At 41.0% G+C, this 26,287-nt stretch overlaps 1 protein-coding gene across 41 annotated transcripts in view; it reads right to left on the bottom strand.

Annotated features, from left to right (window-relative positions):
• The window catches only part of MAMLD1 (mastermind like domain containing 1), a 566,578-nt gene that overhangs the window by 54,412 nt on the left and 485,879 nt on the right, over positions 1–26,287 (bottom strand). For 35 of the 41 annotated variants that reach the window (XM_078364352.1, XM_078364350.1, XM_078364348.1 and 32 more), the window contains one exon: positions 10,497–10,655. The exons of the other annotated variants lie outside the window; for them this stretch is intronic. In XM_078364352.1, coding sequence (XP_078220478.1) covers positions 10,497–10,592 — 96 coding nt within the window. In that variant the 5' untranslated portion in view covers positions 10,593–10,655. The remainder of the gene's footprint in view (positions 1–10,496; positions 10,656–26,287) is intronic. 41 annotated transcript variants of the gene reach the window in all.

The following is a 26,287-nucleotide window of genomic DNA, read 5'->3' as shown; positions in this document are numbered from 1 at the left end:
GCTCCATCTAGCATGAATTGCATTTGCCTTGGATGAGAAACTTCTGAAGGCTTTGTTTTCCACAAGCCTACTGTGCTGCATCCACCCTTCTGCCTCCCAGCCCCTCCAGCCCAGCTCTATATCTGGAACCCTGAACAGGTGAGCTTATCATATACTCCCCATTTATTCAGCCATGCAGGAAATCCCTCTAGAGCCATCTCTGGGAAGAACATGGCCAGAAGCAGCAAAAGACGTGTCTCTGCACAATGACTCAGCAGAGCCTGCCTATGAAATGGGTGTGTTCCTAGGAGGTTGGTTCTGCATTTTTATATGCATACAAGATGCAGCTTCTAGTAGCAAAAACTTTTTAGGGCTGTGTGTGGGGTATATCGTATTCACGACATGACATAAGCACTCTCATAGTAGGCTAAAGGGATCCATATAGACGCTCAGGATGTTGCGCTTTTCTGGATCTTCAGATCCAAGTCTTGGTGTTGCCACCTACAGGCCTTTATAAAATCCCAGACTCTTTCAGTGAACAGTGTACTTTCTCATTCATCATCCTCTGATTCTAACAAAAATCCTAGGAGATAGGCAGGGTTTTGCTTGGGGTCCCTGATTTATACATGGGTAAACTGGGGCAAAGAAGGTGCTGGTTGCTTACTAAAAGTCATATAGATAGTGGCAGAACAGAGCTTGGCACTCAGGACTCCAGAGTGCAGCCTAGATAGAAGAAGCCCTAGAGCCCCAGGTGTGTATCATTGTGGATGTGTGGACACCTCAGTAGTAAGCCAGCCTTCCCCGAATGAATCCAGAGGTAATTATGGGGTGCTAAAGGAAAAGTAGATCATTTCAGTTCTTCACGCTTAGAGTGAGGATAAAAAATTACTTTTAGTTTCAGTCATAACATTTTGATTTGCCTGTAGGGACTGTTGTACTTGCCCCAAGCTTTCCCAAACCATACATCACAGGATAGTGCCAGATAGCGGTGACCTCAGAGGATAAATCTCCTATTGTAGTTTTAATGTACATTAGGGTAGCTTGACTGCTGAGAATTTGCTGATCCTCTTGGGCCCTTAATGAGCTCTCAAGTGCCAGGGTTCACTGACTGGACTGCTATACACTCCTCACAAATTATAGACATTATAGGCAAATAGATAATATGATTATACAAAAAAAAAAACCCATGAAAAACAAAAACCAAAACCTTCTGGACAACAAATTCTAATAGAAGAACTTAGCAGTGTAGGGTGATTAGGGGGCTTGAGGTAGGCCTTGAGCCCTCACAGTCTGTTTAAATCTTGTCTCTAATTGGTGGTTACCTTGGGAAAGTCATTTTTCCCTCTGTGAGCCTGTTTTCTTGCCAACAAAATGGAAAAACGTGAAGCCTCTGTAAATTTTTTGTAAGGATTACATGAGCTTAGAAATGTTATTAGCATAGTGCCTGGCATAGTGTAGATACCAAATAAATATTATCTCTCTTTCTACTCCTGAAAATGCAAACACGTTCTTAGTGGTCCCAAAATAGCCTGTGACATGGTTTCCTTAGCAGCATTTGATATTCAAGGCAGATCTCCCGTTAGTCATTGGCTGCACTCCTGAACGGCTGTGTGAAAGGCTAACTTTTGTAAACCAAATCATAATAAAATGCAGCAAAAATCTGTCACTGAAAGGAGATCCTCAGTATATCCTTTTATGAAGTGAAAGATCCCTCATCCAAACTTATCTTTTTTAAAAGTGTGCATTTGGAGATATAGCCCTTTCTTATGAATCTTAATTCAATTTTGGCCATAAACACATGTGGATGGTAATGGTAGAGGTGCTGGAAGTAATGGTGGTAGTGACGATGATGGTGGTGGACTTGGTGGTGGCAGTTGGGATGGTGGGATGGTGGTAACAATGGTGATGATGGTAATGGTGTTGATTTAAAGGGTGGTGGTGGTAGTGAAGATGAGGGGAGTGGTGGTGGAGGTGGTGGTAGCAGCAGTGATGGTGGTGATGGTGTTGAGGGAGTGTTCGTGGTGCTGGTGGTGCTGGGATCAGGGCGAGTTCCCACAGTATATCTCATTCTTGTTGTACCACTCTGTCAACAGCACCACTGCCCAGGGCAGAGGAAGAGGCTCACTCTGAACATGTTATTAATGGAAACCTCAAAACAGTCTGTCTCCTCATAGTTATTCATAATTATCTTTTTCTTACCTGGAAAACTGAAATTGAATTACTGGGAAAAACACAGGAGATTTTTGTTTGTTAATATGCTGCCAATAAAGTAATTTTATGTCAAATTTAACTACAGGAAAGGGCAAGGCATTTCTAAGTTCCTTAGATGTCATGTGGCTAAAAAAACAAAAGGATAGACAACAGTTAGGTACTGTATACTTAGCTGTTTGAAGCCATATATTCAGAAAGCAGATGTTGGGTGTTGGTGTTTGAGGACTGACTTCCTGGAGTTCATTGTTCTAAATTCTAAGGGCTTGATGAGGGGGGAAAAGTCAAGAAAATGTTTAGTTCTGCTGACAGCATCACACGGGCAGCCCTAATGCTACACAACTTTAGGACCTCAAGCTTATTCTAGGAAAAGAAGCACCTATAGAGAGTGGCACTGGGCTCTCCTCCACTACAGAGATGACAGCATCTGACAGTACAGGGCAGGCAGGGCTGCGGAGGGGGCCCAGAACAGATACCTCAATGAGAATGAGGACAAGCCAGGGAGAGAAGTAGGGAACCAGAGAGAAGGAGCTGGAATTCTAGTGGGATAAACGATAATTAAAGAACAAGAACAAGATAAGAGTGTGTGCAGTATTTTTTCAAAGACTGAAAAAGTACTGATGTGATAGAATGGCTGGTGGCTCCTCTGAGGAGGGGATATTGAACCGAAGGTCTAAATGCAAGAAGGAGCAGGCCAGGAGAAGGACTGGGGGCAGAGCACTCCAGGCAGGAGGGCAGCAGGTGGGAAGGCCCTGGGGGAAGGCTATTGGACTGTTCCAGTGATGGTGGGCAGCCAGCGTGCGCGTCACACAATGCACCAGGAAAGTGGTCATGAGCTTGCAGAGGGCCTTGCAAGCCAGGGGAAGTGGGTTGGATTGTATTTTGTTTGCAGTGAAGCCACTGGGGGGCTGAAGCAGAGGAAGGATTGACTTCATCTCTGAAAAAGATCTCTCTGGATGCTGATGGGAGGAGAAATGGAAGAACTTTGGAGAAGGGTGAGCTTGGGAGTGTGGAGTTGGGGCCAGCTTTGGCATAGGAAGGGAGGCTAAACATGCAGCAGGCATGAGGACCTGCAATTCTACTTCAGATGGGTACCATTTATTAGGGGAAACAAATGAACCAAATGCCCAGTAGCATAGGCCAAGTGTTGGCAAACTTCTGTGATGACCCGGGAAGTAAATATCTTAGGCTTTGTGGGCCATGTGTTCTCTGTTGAAACTCTGTGGAGTAGACAATATGTTCATGACTGGGCATGACTGTGTGCTAATAAAACTTTACTCACCGACACAGCCTGTGTGCTGGATTTAGCTCACAGGCTATAGTTTGCCAACTCCTGACCTAGAGCATGAACTGATCATCTTCTCTGAAGGAAATAAGTTCTTTCCAAATTGCCCTCCTCACATTGCAGGGGGCCGTGTAGGCCCACTGTTCACAGGAGAGTGGGTGGGCAATCTTTCTAGAGCAGAAAAACTGAAAGGTTTCTGCCACAGTGCAAATAAGATGACCATTTTTAAACCGTGCAAGTGATGCAGCAGTCCCAAATGTTGTCTCACCTGCGCTAATGACGCTTCTCATTGTGTGTCTGTTCGCAGGTGCTCTGAAGCTTCCAGTGAGAGGAGAGAACATCATCCTTTCCAGGATTCCCTTGGGCCTTGCTCTTATAGTCTTGTACATCATTGAAGAATTTGCATTGTCTAGCAGGTTAAAGCACACCCTCCACCCTCAGGCCCTCGAGGGTCTGTATAAGAATACAGTCTCACTCTACCCCTTCCATCCCCATCCTAGGTGCTATGGCCAATCTTGAGGCTACCATGTTAGGCCTATGCCTGTCCCACCTCCACCATGTAACTCTCTGAAGGCCAGGTCATTTCCTATTCATCTTGGTTACCCCAAAGCCTCATGACAGGGCTCAGCTGGCATCTGCAGATGTGAATGAACCGTTGGAAAAAATGGTACTCTGCAAATAATTCTGTTCTCTTCCTATTTCCAGCGTTAGACCTAGAGACAGTGACTTTTTAGATGCACCCCTTCCCCTCTGTATGACACTGGCCTTCTCTTGTGTCCAGAAATGTGGGTGGCCCAGATGATTCCTAAGGGACCTTCTGGCCAAGATGAGCAGCAGCTGCATCTTACTGAGCAGTTACTGTATGCCATGTACTGAGCCACAGCTCCAAGGGCATGGGAGCAAGAACTGGCAGGGTCAGGGCACCGGAGGGAGGCAGACAAAGACAGGCCTGTGCTGAGGGGGCCCGGAGCAAGAGAGGGAGGCAATGACAGCAGAGACATGCCTGGGCCTTGGGTTTCGGTGCCCAGTGGTCAAACTCACTGGCCAGTGGCTCGTGCTTGCCTTTCTAACTTTGGAATTTAGGGGCTGAAGATCTGGTGAGAAGGGAGGAGGGAGATGAGAAGAAGAGAAATGGAGGAAGGAAGGGTAGGGAAAGGAAAAGCAAAAGGGGAGGAGGAAGGTTTCCAACAAATGATTCTATACCAACTGCAGAAATCAAAATTTGTTGCTCAAATCTTAGAAGTTCATGTCCCTCCTCCCCAGAAGTCTGGAATGTGGCACCCCAGGGGTAGCTTATAACCCAAATATCTATTTGTAAAAACAGAAACATTGGGCTCTCCAGCCGTGGATTCTCAGTAAAAGCAAGAGGCCTCAGCCTATACAGGCCAGCCCAGAGTTTGAGGAGCCCCAGGCCTGCACCCACAGGGCTGCCCCCTGGGTGTGCATACTCCCTAGAAATGTACACACTTCTGAGCCTCAACTCTGCCCTGAAGTCCAATGGCATCCCCCTCCTTCCTGGGGCAGTTCCATCTCCAGAAACCTGTTACCTTGGGCCTTATGTCAAGGAAACTATGGGAAAGAGCTAGGCAGGAATGCAGGTGAGGCCACTATGGGCTCCTGAAAGTTCAGAAATAGGCAGTGTCATGCTCCCAGGTGCCTGCAGAAGCCAGTTGAAAAATGGAGCTCCCCTCACCCGCACCCTCCCTTCAAACAGACTGTGATTTGCAGGTCACTGGTTTACTGAGCCGGGCTACCCAGGCAGGACCCAAATGCCAAGCCCAGTGGTGTCCTGCAAGCTGAGCAGTGCTCAGTTCTTGCAAAAAAGGTCTGTGTGAAGGCAAGGCCTCTGCCTGGCCTTTTGCCCCAGTTGGGTGTCTGGAACAGGAAAGAACCCTTACTGCAGGAGAAGGAGGAGGGAGCAAATGGAGTGAGCAGCTGCATGCTCCATGGGGAGGATCCCCAAAGTAGAAAGGCGCATACACGCTGCTGCCCTTGACCCAGAATGCTCAGAGCTACATTACAGAGCCAGGTCTCCTCAGTGCAGTGGGGCTGCTGATGAGACTGTGGGATCCTCAGGGGTCAGGACACACATTTCCCATCACTCTTCTGATGGCAAAAACCTCTGAGCCAATGCCAACCTCTGATCATTAAAAAAAAGTGTTCACAGCAGTGTGTGGTTTAGAACCATGCTCTGCGTTGTTGGGAACATGTGCACACCCATAACTTGTTCCTCACCATCCCTGAAACCCTGATGTAGGCAGAGAGCAGAGTTATTAACACCACTTTACTGATGTGGAGACTGAGGCCCAGAGGCTCATGAAAGTTCTCAGGAAGTGGCAGGGACAGGTGCCTCCAGATGAACTGTCCCCTGGGGTCACCTGGGGCTTGGAAGGGGCCCATACACATGAGCTCCCCTCTCTTGGGGCCAGACTTGCACCTGTGTTGTACCTCCAGCCTGAATGAAGCAGGGGATGCTGGCAAAGACTCAAAGCTCTAAACTTGGGTTTTCTCTTGAGACTTCTAAGGGAGCTCTTTTGACAACTCACTCTGTTCCCAGCTGGCTGCCCCTGCATGGGGTTTTTAATCAGCCTGACTTTCTGCCAGGCTTGGCAGTGGGCAACACTGATTGGAAGGTTCAAGGGAGCCACTGGAATGAAGTAAATGTGCTTCTACTCTTTACCTGTTTATGGTTGTCTGAGAAGAGTGCCTGGCCTGCAGAAAGCCCCAGAGCTACCTGAGCTCCTAATCTGGGAATGGAAAGCATCAGGGTAGGAAAAGCTTTGGAGGCAGGGCACCTGAGTTTGAGATCTGAATTTACAACCACCTGCCTGTGTGACACTGGGAAAGTCTCCATCCTTTCTGAGCATCAGCCTCCTCCCTGGGGAAGTGGAAATATCAATCTCTGTGACACAGGAGCAAATGAGTTAATGTGTGCAAAGTACCTTGCACAAGAGAGACGCTCAACCACTTCTCTCCAGGTTTCACCAAGAACTACAGAGTGAGATAGATTTGTTCCCAGTGGAGGAAACCTGGAAATAATTTGCTCCTCGACTATGAGCTCCTGGAGCTCGAGGTCTAGCACAGGGCTGGCCACACAGAAATGTGGCAGGAGGTCAGAAATAGGCCCTTAGAGCTCACACCCACACCCTCTGACCTCAAGAAGAAAGAAACCTGCTCAAAATCTCACAAACAGCTTGTTCCAACCCTGGATCAAGTCCTAGGTCTCCTTCCTGAGTCCAGCACTTTTCTTTTGCAGCCTCCCAAGCTGATGGGCAGAAATCTTTAACCTCATCACACACATACCAAGGGAGGAGGTGACTGGAGCTCCTCCTACTGGGTATGTCTAAGGTCACCAGTCTACAGAAAAGGGACTGATGGAATGGGGTCAATATTTTTGTAGCCATCTAAATGTCCACATACCCTGTTACACTGAGGGCTCCTCTCTCCCCCTTCTTCAGTCCTACTTGCATTTAGAGGTGAGAAAGATGTGGGCTGAGGGGTTGTTTTTTTTTGTTGTACCATAGGTGGAAAGCACACTGCACTTGGGGCCACCCAAATGAGGACCCTTGATGTAGGACTCCACCTTCTGGATAGTCTTCTGAAAGTCACTGAATTTCTCAGGCTTTATTCTATTTATCCACAAAGAAGGAGAATAATAATAATCCCCCCACCCTGCCCAGCCACTGACTGGTTGGGAAGCTCAGAAGAAATATTGGTCATGGCATCCCATTGTAATCTCTACAGGGAGTCACTTCTTAACATTAAATGGCAGAAGATGTGCAAAGAGCACTGTGTCCCCTTCCTCCTCCAACCGTACATTTCATGCCCTTAATATGAAGGGCATTTTGTCTAGGAGCTGCCTTATGAAGGGAATAGGTGCTGTCACTTACAGTGGGGTGTAGACTGAGACAGAGATGGCATGTGCCATGCACACTGAGTCTCAACTACATGCAGGCTCTGGAACACTTGCAAATTGGAGTGCTAATGCCTTCTAGATTCTCACATTAGTAATCCTTCGACCTACCAATCTATGGAAAGCGTCGAGACTGCATGCCTTATTAACCTTGGGTAGTCGCCCAAATGTTCAAAAGGTCAAACTTTTCTGTTCCCAGATTGCCAGAGTCATTAAGCAGTTACACTATTAAATGAATGAACAGATGCTGAAAAGGTACTTGCATTACTAAGATTTCTTATGATGATGGCCCCTGCCTGATATGTGTTCAGCATTTAGTGGTTTTCAATGGACATTAGAGTATAGTGGTAATGACACTGGCCTCTAAGTTTGTCACTTCTTTTATCTGACTTTTGCAAAATTGCTTAATCTCTCTGAGCTTCTTCTTCCCAAGGTTATCATGAGGATTATAGGAGATACTGTCCCACAAATGCTCAATTGAAGGTGGTTACTCTTACTCTTGTTTCATTTGAACTTTGTTCTCAGAGAGGGCAAAGGATGGACAAAGCCCCATAGCTAGTGAGGATTAACTACAAGACTAGAACCCAGGTGTTTTGAGCCCTAGTCTTAGGCCAAGAACAAGTGTCACATGAGATGCACGTTTTCCTTCCAGGGAGCTCACAATTGTTTCCATGTAAATTCAAGGACTGCTTAAGGAGAACTCTCCTCTGGGACTGATATTATTTTATTTCAAGATTGATTTGAAACATGTTTTTTGTTTGTTTCTTTTCTGGGAAAGAAGAAGAGAACCAGTTAAGCTTAATGCATGAAGCAAATCTCTGTTAGCAATGCTTTCAGGATGAGTGAGAGTAGTGCAAGAAACATGCTTCCAGTCGCACATGGTTTCCTGGGACTAGGGTTCAGGGTATCATCCCTGGGTGTTATGCAGTGTCAGAAGGAGAGCAAACAAGGGAAACATCTGAGATCCAGCTAAGGCTACACTCTGTAAATGCAAGCCCAGCTTTTGCAAAGGACCTCCTTCCACTACTCACTTTCCAGGCCTAGCAATAACTTGTTTAGACAGCAGGTTTCCTGGTGAACTCACAGCCCATTCTGCTTTTATTTGGTCAACCTTAGTCCATAAAGACCCAGATTCTGAGATCCTCAGCACGTGCAGCAGAGTTTCATGTTAGCACTGGGTATCTTCCTGAGGCTACAGGGATCCCCTACAGCGGCACCTGTCACATCCAGTCAAAGAAGTGGGTTCTTTCAATGTTGTCCAATGCTGTTTCGACTGTGAAGAAGACCATCTGAGAGGGTTGCTTTTGGGGCCTGAGGCAAATTTTTAAAATTCTTTTATCTCCTCAACTGGGGTGAATTCTTGGTGTTCTAGGACAGCTTGAAGTTTTAGAAATAGTCAAGCCACTCAGAACTCCACAGAGAACTCTTTCAGAGAACGAGGTATGGCATAGAGGAGGCAGAGGGCTGATCTTGATCAAGTTCAAAGTGTGACCCTAAAGCAATGAATGTGAATTTTTGGCAAAGCTTACAAAGGGCTCTAAAGGCCTTCTGGGAAGAGAAGCCAAGCCCGGAAATGACGTAACCAATGGCAGCTTCTCCAGAGTAAAAGCACAGATGGCTGCTCCAAGGACCTATTCTAAGGACAACCCTCCCTGGAATATGTGCACTCAGCTGTACACTGATCAAAACCAAAGAAGTTATGTACTGGTCACACTTTTTAAGAGTGTTGATGGAGTCAGGGAGAAAGGCAAGAGGACCCCTGTATCCATAGTCCATCAACCCTTTCTCCTAGAATTTTACCCAAGTGAATGGAAACAAGTGGGAAACAAAAGAGAAATGTAAAGTCAAACTAAAACTGATCATGGACTCTGGGAGCATTACGAAGGTTTTCTTTACTGACTCAATTGTTGATCATAAACAAGAAGCAAGAAATATAAAGGGTAATTAGGAAGGAGGTTAGATATTCCTTTCTAGAAGAGGACTAAGGCCTGGCAACTTGGACCGGCTGTTGACTAAGTAATGTCTCCATCTCTGCCATCCACCTGACTGCAGTCTCTGTGAGAGCTGGGGACTCCAGTAAACAAAGTTTTGTCAATGTCTATATGCTTAACTTGATAGCACATTCTCAATACATTGTTGGTGGTTGGTAATGAAGAAAAAAGGAGATAAGATTTCTATCACCCCTTTCCGCATCTGTGGAATTGTATCAGAATTTTAAAATAAATAGAAAGCTGAGTTGCTGAAAGTGGATTGTCCTGGGATTTGGAGAAGACAGGCCCTCCAGTTATGTGAAGTGGCATTAACTCAGATCCCAGGGCTTCCAGTTCTATGAAAAGGAAGGAAGCAGACCCACGGCTGTATAAGAGCCATTTCCTCTCTGCTCTATTAATTTCAGAGATTAAGCAAGCCACTCCTCTGTGGCCCTAATACCCTGAGATAACAGCTATTGTGTTTGCTGCAACTCCTGCTAACAGAGCTAATCTTGGTAGATTGGGGGTGTTGCCGGCTTTTGTTGTCAAATTAAACTAGCCAATGGCTCTCATAGTCCCTTCTATCATCATCCTGCTCCTAGAACTACCACTGGAATCCCTAGTCCTGAGTTTCGGAACACTTGGATGATGTCTGAGTTCCCTGAGAAGAGAGTAGAAGCGTGTCAGATGAGTTTTTAAAAGGACAACAAGGCCAGAAAGTTGAATGGGAAGCCCTTTCTGTGTCCTACTCACTAGCTTTTTGTTCTCAGTCATTCTAGGAAGCTCATGCAATGTATCTAGTGCTTGCCATTCTGAGTGGCTTCTATTAGGAGAAAAAGTAAAATCTTCTTTCCTCTCTCATCTTTCCTCATTTTTCTTATTGAATGGGTGCAGTGCAGTGATCACTAGACTGGGAATCCAGATGTAGCCTTAGACTGTATTTCTAATTCTTCTAGAAACCTACAAGGGGTGGGATCAGCTCAACGCCTATAACTCTTCTGGATCAGATTTGAGTTCCTTATATTTTGGGTTGGATTCCTGCCACCAAGTTTACATAGAAAATTTCAATAACACATCTTACGTTCAAGTTTAAGATTAGAAGCATTCAACACCCCCCTCCCCCCATAGCCCATTGTCTGACCGATTCCTGGAGCTTTCTGGGCTCCTGACGATTTCCCACCATGGCGAAATGGGGAAGCATGCTCTTGATTACAAGCCGACTTTTCCAGTCATCCATTGTTTGACCTGCAATTTTATTCTTGACTCTCCAAGGCGTTTCCCAAACGACCTAGACACAGGGCTTAGGGAGACAAAAAGTACACTGTCTTTCAGATATGAAGATGAGACCACCGACCCCGTGAATCACTCTGAAGACAGATTTGTGTGGAGTCAGCCACATTCCTTTTCCCCTCTTCCCACCCACCACCCTCATTGAGTACCCCCACCCCCAAGGATGTGGGGCATTTCTGTGAGACAGTTGGTTGGGATAAAATCGCAGTCCTTGACCAGAGGCAGAACGAAGTTCACTGGAAGGCAGAGGGGTGGATGGAGGAGCAGCTTGATGCAACTAAAATAACATTGGGCTTACAGGCATGGAATCTGTGTCCTAGGTCTGGATTTGCTTTTGTGTAATACACAGTGGGATCCAGGGAAAGGCTCCTCTGTTTTCTGAGATGCAGTTTCCTTACATGAAAACATGGTGGCTAAATTAGGTGATGGCTTAGGGCTTCTTCAGCTCTACTAGAGTATGCCTTATGGTTCAGAGAAGCAGCAACCACTAACTGTGGCACTGTTAGGATACAGCCAAGTGAGCTGACTAACAGTTCAAAGCCTGATAGATATAGGATGGAAGCAATGAATGTTGAAAGGGGCTCAGGAAACTCTGGTGCACCAATTTACAGGAAACTGACTGAGCAGGTTGTGATCATGGCTACTCCTCCATGATGGATAAGTAGATATATGTAAACCCAGGTAAAGTTTCATTTGTTTTTGTTTTTCATGATGTAGACAAGAAATAAAAGCTCTGCTAAAACATTAATATATGAGGACAGCTCTACTTCCCATAAACCTCCTTGGCAGTATAGCATCAGGCTCTAAAATCTCAATGTCTAAACCTCTGCCTCTGGAAATATGAAGAAGTACTTTTCCCCATTCTCTCACTGAGTATCACTAAAACCTCTGGACATTACATATAAAACAAACATAATAAGATACCAAAAGGTGGAAAGAAAAAGGTATACTGGTTAGGGATCTTGGGACCTGAGCAATGATGCAGTGGCGAGTATTCTGGATTTTCTTCTTGCCTCATATATACCAGACTTGGAGCTGAAGAAGCCAGAAACCCAGAATGCTTATGAACACTGACAAAGAAACCCCAACAAAAGCCTGCTCTTTCTAGCCAATGGACCAAGAAATGGGTAGCCTAGCAAGACAGAAAACTTTTAGACAATAACTGCTCTACTCTAGCAAACACCATAGAAGAAAATGCAGTCCCATTATATTCCATCAGCAAAAGCCAAATGAGGAGCCTCGACTCCACCCCCACATAGCAGTAATGAGGTGCCCTTCCCCATCCCCACTAGAGTAGTATCAGTAAAAGACTAGTAGGGAGTTGGAATCCTTACTCCTGCCCAGCAGTAATGAAGAGCACCACCCTCCCTGATGTCAATGAAGAATAAGATGGTACAGCTTTCCCTGCCAGAGCAGTGTCAGAGGAAGTCAGCTAAAACAGATTTTAAATAAGATCCAGTCTTATAATGTAATATCCAAAATGCCCAAGTTCAGTAGCAAAGCACTTGTCATACCAAGAACCAGCAAGATATCAAACAGAATGGAAAATACTATCGGCATATGCCAACAGAAAGATGACACAGATGTCAGAACAGCCTGACAAGGATTTTAAAGGAGTAATCATTAAAATGTTTCAAACAACAAATGCAACCATGCTGGGAAACAAATGAAAAAAATACAGAAAGTCTCAGCAAAGAAATCAGAATTCTCACTAAAGAAACAGAAAATATAAAGAAGAAGCAAATGGAAATTTTAGAACTGAAAAATACAATAATGCAAACAAATTCAATGAATACAATCAAGAGGAGAATGGTAAGAACAGAGGCAATAATTAAGATAGAACAACAGAAATGATCAATCTGAACAACAGAGAAAAAATATCCTAGAAAAAAAATAAACATAGACCCAGGAACACATAGGATTATAAACAAAAAATCTAACTTTCATGTCACTGGAATTCCAGAAGGAGAAGAGAAAGAGAATTAGGCTAAAATATTCCAAGAAACAATGGCTGAAAACTCCCCAAATTTGGCAAAAGACATAAATCTGGAAATTTAAGAAGCTGAATGAACCTCAAACAGTACAAATGTAAAGAAATCCACTCCAAAACCTGTAATAACAAAACTTCTGAAACATGAAGAGAAAAGCTTTGAATGCAGTGAAACAGAAATGATACCTATAGAAGAAAAATAATTTGAATAAGAGTGAATTTTTGGTCAGAAACCATGGATTCCAGAAGGAAGTGACATAATATTTTTCAAGTGCTGAATAAAGAAAACTGGCAACCCACAATTCTATATTCAGTGACAATATGCTTCAGATATGAAAGGAATATCAAGACATTGTCAGATTAAGAGACACTAACAAAATTAGTCAACAATGTACCTCTACTAAGAAAATATCTAAACAAAATTCTCTAAGCAGAAAGGGAATGATAAAAGAAAGAATATTGAACATTAGAAAGGAGTAAAGACCAATGGAAAGAGAAAAGATTATGGGTAAACATAATGGACTTTCCTTCTCTTCTTAACTTTTCCAAATTATGTTTGAAGCTTAAAACATCAATTATAACATTGCCTGATGTGTCTGTAAAGTATGTGGAAGGAATATTTAACACAACTACATTATAAAGAGGAGAATAAAGGGGTGAAAAGAGAGGTAGGGTTTCATTGAACCTGGAAAAATTTTGACACCAGTAGATTATTATAAGTTATGCATATATAATGTAATATCTAGAGCAACCCCTAAAAATGCTATACAAAAAGATAGATTCAAAAATGCTATAAATGAAACAAATGGAATTTTAAAAACATTGTTCGAATAGCCCACAGGAAGTCAGAAAAAAGAAAATAGAAAAATAAAAAATCAGAGAACAAAGAGAAAACAAAAGTAAATTGGCAAAATTAAGCATTATCAATAAGTACAATAAATGAAAATGGTTTAATAGCAATTAAAAGACAGAGATTGGCAAAGAAGAAAACAGGATCCAATGATAGGCTGTTGCACGATGTTCACCTCAGATATAATGATTTAGAAAGGTTGAAAGTAAAATGATGGAAAAAGATACACCATGCAAATATTAATTTTAAAAGGTAACAGAGGTGGCTCTAGTGATGTCAGATAAAGTAGACTTCAGAGCAAAAACAACAACAACAAAAAATACTGGGGACAGATAGGGACATTACATAATGCTGAAAGTGTCAATCCACCAATAAGACATACCACTCCTAAATGTGTATGCTTTAAACAGAAAAGCTGCAAATATAGGAAGCAAACATTATTAGAACTGAATGGAGAAATAGAAAAATCCACATTTATAGTTGGAGACTTCAACACCCTCTCTGAACAATTGATAGAACAGCTATACAGAGAATCAGCAAGATGTGGAAGAATCCAACAACAGGTTTCACTAAGGCCTAAATGAAATGTATAGAATGCTCCACATTATTTCAAACACCCAAGGAATATATGCCATTATAGACATATTCTGGATCATAAAAACAATCCACAAAATATTAAAAGAATTGAAATAATACATGACGTTTTCTCTATGATGAAATAAAATCAGAAAACAATAACAGAAAGACAACATGAAAATCTACAAACACTTAGAAATTTAAAAGCATACTTAAAAAAAATTCACGAGTTAAAGAGATCTTAAAAGAAATAAAAACTACATTGAACTGTAAATAAAAATAAAATGTATCAAGATTTGTGGGACACAGGTAAAGCTGTGCTGGGATGAAAATGTATAAAACTAAATTTTTGTGCTAGAAATAATTAAACTCCAGAGCTTCTGCACAGCAAAAGAAACAATCATTAGAGTAAACTGGCAACCAACAGAATGGGAAAAAATTTTCACAATCTACCCATCAGACAAAGGGCTAATATCCAGAATCTACAAAGAACTAAAGCAGATTTACAGGAAAAAAAAAAACAAACCAACTCATTCAAAAGTGGGAGAAGGATATGAACAGACACTTTCCAAAAGAAGACAAATATGCAGCCAACAAACATGAAAAAATGCTCATCATCACTGGTCATTAGAGAGACACAAATCAAAACCACATTGAGATACCAACTCACGCCAGTTAGAATGGCGATCATTAAAAAATCTGGAGACAGCAGATGCTGGAGAGGATGTGAAGAAAAAGGAATACTTTTACACCATTGGTGGGAGAGTAAATTAGTTCAAACATTGTGGAAGACAGTGTGGCGATTCCTCAGGGATCTAGAAAAAGAAATATTATTTGACCCAGCAATCCCATTACTGGGTATACACCCAAAGGATTATAAATCATTCTATCACAAAGACACATGCACATGTATGTTCTTTGATATTAATAAAATTAATAAAATGTACAAATATTCTGAATGAAAAAGGAGATATTACTATAGACTGCAGACATGAAAAGGATAATAAGGGACTACTATGAATACACATATAAATTTGGAAACTTAGATGAAATGGACCAATCATTATAAAAGTGCAAACTGCCAAAATTTACCCAATATGAAATAATCTGAATGGCTGTATAATTATGAAAGAAATGGAATTCATAATTCAAAAATCTGAAATGAAAACTTTAAGCCCAGATGACCTCACTAAAGAACTACATTAGTTGTTTAAAGAAGAATTACCACCAATTCTACATAATATCCTACAGAAAAGAGAAGAGGGAACACCTTGACAGCAAAGACAAACACTGTAGAAGTAAGGAAAAAAAAAAACCTGCAGACCAATATTCCCCATGAATATAGACACAAAAATCCTTAAGTTTCAGCATTTTATAAAAAAGATTTATACGCTATGATCAAGTTGAGTTTATTCCTGGGGTGCAAGGCTAGTTCAATATGCAAAAGCCAATCCATGTTAATCATACATACTACCATATTACCATAATATGCTATGTTAACAGGCAAAGAATGAAAATCATGTAATCACCTCAAAACAATATTGAAAAAAGAAAAACAAAGTTGGAGGATTCACTTCCTGATTTTAAGATTTACTACAAAGCAATAGTAAGCAAAACAATGTAGCATTAGTATAAATATAGACATACAGACTGATGAAATAAACTTGAGAATTCAGAAATAAACCCATAAACCTTTTCTTTTTTTTTTGAGATGGAGTCTCACTTTGTAGCCCAGGCTGGAGTGCAATGGTGTGATCTCAGCTCACTACAACCTCTGCCTCCCAGGTCCAAGCAATTCTCCTGCCTCAGCTTCCCAAGCAGCAGGAATTACAGGTGCCCGCCACCATGCCTGGCTAATTTTTGTGTTTTTGGTAGAGACAAGGTTTTGCCACATTGGCCAGTTTGGTCTGGAACTCCTGACCTCAAGTGATCCACCCGCCTCGGCCTCCCAAAGTGCTGGGATTACAGGTGTGAGTCACCACGCCCTGCCCATAAACTCATAAATCTACAGCCAGTTGATTTGCCAACACCACTCAATGGGCAAAGAATAATCTTCAACAAATGGTAGTGTGACACCTGGATATCCACATGCAAAAGAATGAAGTTGGACCCCTATCTCATATCATATATAAAATTCAGCTCAAAACTGATCAACAACCTAAACATAGGAGTTAAAACTGCAAAACTCTTAGAAGAAAACATAGAAGTAAAAGTTCATGATCTTGGATTTCTCAATGGAATCTTAACTATCACACTAAGAACATGAACAACAACAACAAAATAGATAAATTGAACTTCATAAAAACTTTTGGGCATTAAAGGATGTTATCGAGAAAGTGAAAAGACCTAGGGAATGGGAGAAAACATTTACAAATCATATGGCTAATTAAAAACTAGTATCCAGAATACAAACTACACAATAAAAACAAACAGGCAATGGACTTGAATAGACATATTCCCAAAGAAGATATATAAATGGCCAGCAAGCATATGTAACGATGTTCAACATTATTAGTCACCAGAAAAATGACAACCAAAACCATAGCATACCACTTCCCACCCACTAGAATGGCTTTAATTGAAAAAATGGAAAATAACAAGAGCTAGTGAGAAGGTGAAAAAATTGGAACCCTCATACATTGCTGGTGGGAATTTAAAATGTCGCATCTGCTATCAAAAACAGTTTGGTAGTTTCTCAAAAAATTAAACATAGAATTACCATTTGACCCTACAATTCCACTCCTTGGTATATACCCAAAATAAATGAAAACAAGGACTCAAATAAATACTTTTGCACAAATGTTCTTAGCAGCATTAAAAGTGTAAAAAGCCCAAAAGTACATCAACTGATAAGTGGATAGGCAAAATTTTGGTATGTCCACACAGTGGAATATTATTCAGCCATAAAGGGAATGAAGTACAGATCACATGTTGAAACGTGAATGAACCTTGAAAACAAGAAGCTGACTGAAAGAAGGCGATCACCATGGCTTACATATTGTATGACTCCATTTATATAAAATGTCTGGAATAGGTAAATCCATAGAGATAAAGCAGATTGGTGGTTGCCACAAACTGAGGGGAGGGGAAGAATGAGGACTAGCTGCTTAATCAGTATGAGGTTTTATTTTAGGGTGATGTAAATGTTTAGAAATTAGATAGAGGTGATGGTTGCAGAACACTATGAATGTACTAACTACCACTAGATTGTTATGTGAACTTCATCTTTCTAAAAATATAGTGACAACACCAAATGCTGGTAAGAATGCAGAGAAAATGGATCATTCATAACATTGCTGATGGGAATGTAAATGGTACAGTCATATTGGAAAACAGTTTGACAGTTTCCTTAAACACTAAATATTTAGCAACTATATGACCCAGTAATTGCACTCCTGGGAATTCATCCCAGAGGAATAAAGACTTATGTTTACACAAAACTTGCACATAAGTGTTTGGGGTAGCTTTATTCATATTAGTAAAAAACTAGAAACAACTCAGTAATGCTTCAGCGATGATACATGTATACTGTGGAAGCCTACTCAGTGATACAAAGAAATACACAGTTGATACAAGCAACAGCCTGGATGAATCTGCAGAGAATGATGGTGAGTGAAAAAAAAAGACAATTCCCAAAGATTCCATACTGTATTATTCCATTTATATAACATTCTTAAAATAACAAAACTATAGAAATGGAGAATGGATTAGTGGTTTCCAGGGATTAAGGAGAGAGTGGGCATGGAAGGGAAGTAGATGTGTCTATACATGAGCAACTTGAGAGATACACATGGTTATTGAAATGTTTGGTATTTTGACTGTATCAATGTCAATAACCCATTTTTGATATTGCATTATCATTTCACAACATGTTATCATTATGGGAATATGGCTGAAGAGTACATAGCATCTTATCCGTATTCTTACAACTTGATGTGAATCTACATCATCTCAAAAAATAATTAAAATCATATGATCCTATCACATGATGCAGAAAAAGTCTTTGACAAAATTCAACACTCATTTATGATAAAAAGGAATAGAGGGGAATGTCCTTAACTTGATAAAGAATATTTACAATAAATCTACAGCTAACATCACACTTACTGGTTAAAGATTGATTGCTTTCCCTCTAAGAGTGACAACAAGGCAGGGTTATCTGCTCTTGACACTGCTATTCAACATAATACTAGAAGCTCTAGCTGGTATTAGGCAAGAACATAAAGTGTGCACATCTTGAAAAAGGAGAAGTAGTTGCCCCCATGCCACACTGCCATTGCTGACACTGTGAACGCCTGCATGGAAGCTGGCAACCCCCGCCCCTGCCAGCACCCACCCCAGCCAAAGAACGTGCATCCTGCCATTCTGCTACTGTTGCTGGCACAGGTGAATGAGCATGGATCCTGTTGCTACTGCCCGATGGAGTGCTTTGGCTGCCACCATCCATTGGAGTGTTGTGACCAGCAGTCTCGGAACACCTCAGCCCCTTCAGGACAGCATGTTTCTAACCTTAACGGACCAGAGAACAAACCTGAGGACCTGATACCAGCTCCTCAGAGTTAGAACATACAGCCCAGAAGTCCTGAACTGAGCTTTACCACATGAAAATCTCCCAGAAACAAAGCTAGCCAACTGAACCCACCTTATAACAATCAAAACCCCAACGACATCAAAAAAGTAAAAAAAGCAAAAGAATACAACTTCAAAGACTGAAAGAATTTCAGCCCCCAAAGATGAGAAAGAAACAGACCAACAACCTTGGCAACTCAAAAAGCCAGTGTCTTCTTACCTCCAAATGTACACACTACTTCCCCATAATGATTCTTTACCAGGCTGAAATGGCTGAAATGACAGAAATAGAATTCAGAATCCGGATAGGAATGAAGATCACCAAGATTAAGGAGAAAGTAAAAACCCAATCCAAGGATTCTGAGGACTACAATAAAACAATACAGGAGATGAAAGATGAAATGGCCATCTTAAGAAACAGCCAAACTGATCTGAGAGAGCTGAAAAACTCACTTCAAAAATTTCAGGATACAACCAAAAATATTAACAGTAGAGTTGACCAAGCTCTGGAAAGAATCTCAGAGCTTGAAGACTGGCTTTGGCTCTTCGATATAGCTCAGACAAAAATAAAGAAAAGGCAATAAAGAAGAATGACCAAAACCTCTGAGAAATATGGGATTATTTAAAGAGATCACATCTATGACTCACTGGCATCCCTGAAAGAGACGGAGAGAAAGTAAACAACTTGGAAAACATATTTCAGGATATTGTCCACAAAAATTTCCTCAACCTACCTAGACAGGCCAGCATTCCCATTCAGGAAATACAGAGAACCCCTGAAAATATTATACAAGAAGATCATACCCAAGATATATAGTCATCACATTCTCCAAGATAGAAAAACAAAAAACAAAAACATGTTAAAGGCAGATAGAGAGAAGGGGCATGTCACCTATAAAAGAAACCCTATCAGGCTAACAGCAGACCATTCCTCAGAAACCCTATATACTAGAAAAGACGGGGGGCCTATATCCAGCATACTTAAAGAAAATAATTTACAACCAAGAATTTTATTTATAGCAAACTAAGATTCATAAGTGAAGGAGAAATAAGATCCTTTTCAGACTAGCAAATGTGAAGGGAATTCATTAACAGCAGACCTGCCTTACAAGAGGTCCTGAAGGGAGTGCTAAATATGAAAAGGAAAGACTGTTACCAGCCATTACAAAAACACACTTAAGTACATAGACTAGTGACACTATAAAGCAACCACACAAACAAATATGCCTAATAAGCAGTAAACAACATGATGACAGGATCAAATCCACACTGTCAATACTAGCGTTGAATGTAAATAAACTACATGCCCCAAATAAAAGCCACAGAGTGCCGAGTTAGGTAAAGAAGTGAGATCCAATGGTATGCTATCTTCATGAGACTCATCTCAAATGCAGTGACACCCGCAGGCTCAAAGTAAAGTGATTGAGAAAAATCTACCAAGCAAACAAACAAACAAAAAAAAAAAACACAAAAAAGCAGGGGTTTCCATTTTTATTTCAGATAAAGCAGACCTTAAACCAACAAAGAGAAGAAAAGACAAGAAGAGCATTACATAATGGTAAAGGGCTCAATTCAACAAGACCTAACTATCACAGATACATACGCACCCAACACAGGAGCATCGGATTCATAAACCAAGTTCTTAGAGACCTCCAAAGAAACTTAGATAACCATACAATAATAGTGGGAGACTACCACTCTCCACAGACAATATTAGATCATTGACGCAGAAAGCTAACAAAGATATTTAGGACCTGAACTCAGAACTTGACCAACTGGACCTAACAGATATCTACATAACTCTCCACCCCAAAACAACAGAATATACATTCTTATCATCTGCACATGGCGCATACTCTAAAACCAACCACACAATCAGACATAAAACAATCCTCAGGAAATTTAAAAAAATGAAATCATACCAACCATATTCTTGGATCACAGTGCGATAAAAATAGGAATCAATACTAAAAGTTGCTCAAAACCATACAATTACATGGACATTGAGCTATGTCCTCCTAATTGACTTCTGAGTAAATAATGAAATTAAGGAAGAAATCAATAAATTATTTGAAACTAATGAGAACAAAGATACAACATACCAGAGTCTCTGGGACACAGCTAAAGCAGTGTTAGGAGGGAATTTTATAGCACTATTTAGTTCACGTCAAGAAGTTAGAAAGATCTTAAATTAATAACCTAACATCACAACTACAGGAGATGTAGCATAACTAGGAAACCAAGAGCAAACAAGCCCCAAAACTAGCAGAAGACAAGAAATAACCAAAAATCAAAGCTGAATTGAAGGAAAAGATGTGAGAAACCATATAAAAGACTGAGAAACACAGAAGTTGGTTATTTCAACAAATTAATAAGATAGATAGACCACTAGCTAGACTCATAAAAAAAGAGAGATGATCCAAATAAATACAATCAAAAATGACAAAAGGCATGTTATCACTGACCCCACAGAAATACAAAAATCCTCTCAGACTGCACCAACACCTCTATGCACACAAGCTAGTAAACTAAAAAAAAAAAAAAAAAAAATGGACAAATTGCTGATAACATACAACTTCCCAAGATTGAACCAGGAAGAAACTGAATCCCTGAAGAGACCAATAATGTTCTGAAATACAATCAGTAATAAAAATCCTACCAACCAGAAAAAAGTTCAGGACCGGATGGATTCACAGTCAAATTCCACCATTCCTGGTACCATTCCTACTGAAATCATTCCAACAAATTGTGGACGAAAGACTCCTCTCTAACTCATTCTATGAGGCCAGCATCATCCTGATACCAAAACCTGGCAAAAACACAAAAAAGAAAACTTCAGGCCAATATCCTTGAAAATACTGACACAAAAATCTTCAACAAAATACTCACAAACTGAATCCAGCAGCACATCAAAAAGCTAATTCATCATGATCAGGTAGGCTTTATCCTTGTGATGCAAATCGGTTCAACATATGCAAATCAATAACTGTGATTCATCCCATAAACAAAATCCACATGATCATCTCAATAGATACAAAAAAGGCTTTCAATAAAAGTCAATATCCCTTCATGTTAAAAACCCTCAACAAACTAGGCATTGAAGAACCATATTTCAAAATAATAAGAGCCATCTATAATAAGCCTACAGCCAACTTCGTACTAAATGGGACAAGAAAATGATGCTCTCTCACCACTCCTATTCAACATAGTATTGGAAGTCCTGTCTAGAGCAATCAGGCGAGAGAAATACATAAAGGGCATCCAAACAGGAAAAGAGGAACCCAAACTATCCCTTTGCAGATGATATGATTCTATTCTGAGAAAACCCCATATTCTTGCCCAAAAGTTACCTGATCTGATAAACAACTTCAGCAAAGTTTTGAAATACAAAATCAATGCTCAAAAATTCATAGTATTCCTATAGTACAACAACATCCGAGCTGAGAGCCAATTAAGGATGCAATCCCATTCACGATAACTACAAAAAGAGTAAAATTGCTGGGAATATGGCTAACCAAGGAGGTGAAAGATCTCTACAAGGAGAATTACAAAACACTGCTCAAATAAATCAGAAATGACACAAACAAATGGAAAAACATTCCATGCTCATGGATAGAAAGAATCAATATTATTAAAATGGCCATATTGCCTGAAACAATTTACAGATTCAATGCTATTCCTATCCAACTAAAAATGACATTCTTCACAGAATTAGAAAAAAAGTTTCTTTAATTCACATGAAACCAAAAAGGAGCTGAAATAGTCAAGGCAATACTAAACAAAAAGAACAAAGCTGAAGGCATCATGTTATCCAACTTCAAACTATACTGCAATGCTACAGTACCCAAAATAGCAAGGTACTGGTATAATAACAGACACATAGACCAGTGGAAGAGTTTAGAGAGCCCAGAAATAATGCTGCACAGTTACAACCATCTGATCTTCAACAAAGTTGACAACAAGCAATGAAGAAAGAATCCCATATTCAATAAATGGTGCTGGGATAACTGGCTAGCCATATGCAGAAGATTGAAACTTGGCCCCTTCCTTACACCATATACAAAAATCAACTCCAGGTGGTTTAGAGCCTTAAATGTAAGACCTCAAACTGTAAAAATCCTGGAAGATAATTTAGGAAAATCATTGTGGATATAGGCCCTGGCAAAGATTTTATGACAAAGATGCCAAAAGCAATAGCAACATCAACAACAACAAAAACCCCAAAATTGACAAATGAGACCTAAAAAAACTAAGGAACTTCTGCACAGCGAAAGACATTACCAACAGAGTAAACAGACAACCTACAAACTGGGAGAAGATAGTCTCAAACTATGCATCCAACAAAGGCCTAGTACCTAGAATCTATAAGGAACTTAAATCGATAAGCAAAAAATAACTCCATTAAAAAGTAGGCAAAGCACATGAATAGATTCTTTTCAAAAGAAGTCATATATGTGGCAAACAAGCATATGAGAAAATGCTCAACATCAGTAATAGAGACGCAAATCAAAATCACAATGAGATACCATCTCACCCCAGGCATTTAACGGCTATTATTAAAATGTCAAAAAATAACAAAGGTTGTGGAGAAGGGAGACACTTATACACTACTAGACACTTATACAATACTAGTGGGAATGTATAACTAAATGACCTAACAGACATCTACAGAAGAAAAGCAATTTAGTGATGTCTCAAAGAACTCAAAGCAGTATTAACATTCGATCCAGCCATCCCATTATTGGGTATATACCCAAGGGAATATAAATCATTCTACCATAAAGACACATGCACACATGTGTTCACCACAGCACTATTCACAACAGCATACATATGGAATCAGTCTAAATGCCCATCAACAGTAGACTGGATAAAGAAAGGTGTGGTACATACACACCCTGAAATATCAAGCAGCTGTAAAAAAAAAAAAAAAGGAGGGTCCTTCATACCAACATGGATGGAGCTGGTGGGCATTATTCTAAGTGAAAAGAGTAAGAGTGTCAAAAGAAAAAAAGAAAGAAAGAAGAAAAGAAAAGAAAATGGGCAAAAGACATGAAGAGGCATTTCACTGAATTTCACTGAAGAGTATATACAGATGACAAATAAAAACATGCAAAGACATTCAACCTCATTAGCTATTAGGGAAATACAATTTAAAACCACAATGAGATACCACTACCTACTTAACAGAATAGCTAAGCTAAGAAACAATGACAACATCAAACGAGGGTGACAAAGTGGAGAAACTGGATCACTCATTTACTGCTGGTGGAAATCAGTTTGGCAGTGTCACACAACTTAACATGCAACTTCCATATGACCCAGCAATTGTACTCCAGGGCATTTATCCCAGAGACATGAAATTTATATCAAAATTTATATTTTATAATAGAAAAAGCTTCATATGAATTAAAAAAAAATTTATACAGAAACCTGCACCAATATCAATTTCCTGGTTTTGATATTGTGCTATAGTTATATGAGATGTAACCACTGGGAAAACTAGATGTAAGCTATGGGAGGGGGGGCTCTCTACTGTGTTTGCAACTTCCTGTGAATTTAATTTTGCCCAAGTAAGAAATTAACTGCTATTCCAAAAGGATCTCAGAGTCCAGATTCAGGTACATCAATTCTTCTTACTGCGTTTGGGACCTTTCCTACATAGCATGATTTTTTTCAATCAATCAACTTTCGATGTTTGTACAGACTTTCTTATTAAAAAAAAAAAAAAAAAACAATTCCCACCCAAATATGTCTTGGGTGCTTTAGGGGCTAAGCCTGAGGCCTCAGGTGTGACCTCATACAAATGCAAGGGTATAGAGACATCCCAGTAAAAACAAAATGGCATATGATATACAGTGCATCCAAATGAAGAGACCTCTGATACCGCTAAGGCCATCAGTAACTCCCTCGTGCAGATGGACCCAGTATCTCCAGCCTCTCTGGAGGATGTGAGCTCAGATCTCGTATTAGGACTGGCAACACGAAATCTACCAACTTCAAACAACCTGCCCATTCAGCCCTAAAGAAAAAAAGTTTAAAATGCTGCTTTGGCTTTTAAAGACTCCGCCCTATTGATTTTATGCCTTCCCCCTTTGTGACCCCTGGAGCCAATGTAAAGGCGACAGGTGGGGGATAGTGGCCAAAACTTGCTACACAAAGGCCTGATTCTCTGTGTGCAGTAGCTGCCTACTCCCTCACCACCACAATCATCATCAGGTACTGGCTGGACCCAGGGAGTACGGCCAATGGAGGAGACACTGGAGAGGGATTACTGCCTGTAAACTGACTTTGGTCCAAGTTGAAAGGTATCTCACAACCTCAGCACACTGGCCTGTGGACACAGCTTTGTTTCTTCTTTCCCTCTAGATGAATCCAGGCCTATGAAATAGCCCTTGGGCAGACCTTTCTGCCCGAAACAGGAGTTTTGAATCCCAAAGCCTGGATATGTACCATCTTTCCATGGCAATGTTTATGAGCACCTGCCCAGGAAGCCTATGCCTCTGACAAAAAGAAGTATTTCTCATCCATGCACAGTCCCGGGGTAAAGAGGAACTTCAAAGCCATCTGTCACATGCAATTTGGAGTTCAGTCAAATAAATCTTTGGCACTTCAACTCTCGATTTTATATTATATCCATGTTTGCTTTAACACAGGAAAAAATGCCTGCATCCTCAAGTAAATGGATGTTCCAGGGAAATAATGTGTTGCTCTGTGGCTTTGTTTCCGGTGGACCCAGGGAGTGGGGTGGGGTGAGTAGTGTACTCACACCTTAGTCACAGAAACAGAGGCCTGTAGGCAGTCTCTTTTCCCACCTCAGGCTCTAAGTACACACATGGGAGCCCTTAGCCACCGATACATAGAAGAAGATATGAAAGAGAGCAAAGACTCTCTGCCCTGGGCTCTGAAGGCACCTCAGTAACCCCAGAGTTATCACTGGTTCATCCCTCCCAGCATTAGCTACAGCCTCTTGCACGTGATCTTTTGCTCCCAGACCAGTGGATCCTGCTGGATCCCTGATGCCCATCTCAAAGTGCCAGTTGGAGCTATATCTACCTTGCTGCCACCTGGCTCTAGGCATGACAGGAAGGAAATGGGGAACCAAATCAAAGGCACCTGGCAAGAAAGGAAGGGAGTATGTGGATATTGATGGAGCAAACCCAAAAGGATGAAATCTTCTTTAGACGCTCAAAGGTGTCTGAGTCCCACAACCCTCACCATATCAGAGGAAAAATGAACTAAGGGGCAGAAACAACTTTGGGCTTCAGCCTGGAAGGTCCAAAGGTGAGCTACATTGTGAAGCCAAGCTCTGTACCTGCTTCTGAGCTGTACCCTTAGTGACTCCATGTAAGTTGCTGGACATGCCTGAGTCTGTCCCTCATACTAATAACTTCTTCCTCTGTTTCCTGAATGGGGTGAGGATGAGGAGACACATGTGGTCCAGGCATTCCCAAGAAAAGTTCTGAGGTGAGGCCATCATGTCCTACCTGGAGTCTCCAGACTATTGGGCAGATTTGGGGTTAGGGCAGAAGACATTCATTATTAGAGTCATCATTTTTCAAGGGTGAAATTTGACCCTCAAAGAAAAGCCAAAAGAACTCCTGCTTTCAAATGAACTTGCAGAAGAACAGAACACATCTACTTGGGTGAAGATAAT

Source organism: Callithrix jacchus, chromosome X (assembly GCF_049354715.1).
Source record: "Callithrix jacchus isolate 240 chromosome X, calJac240_pri, whole genome shotgun sequence".
NCBI classification, from domain to species: Eukaryota; Metazoa; Chordata; class Mammalia; order Primates; family Cebidae; genus Callithrix; species Callithrix jacchus.
Note: the sequence above shows the minus strand (reverse complement) of the source record. Positions and strands in the feature narration are given on the sequence as shown.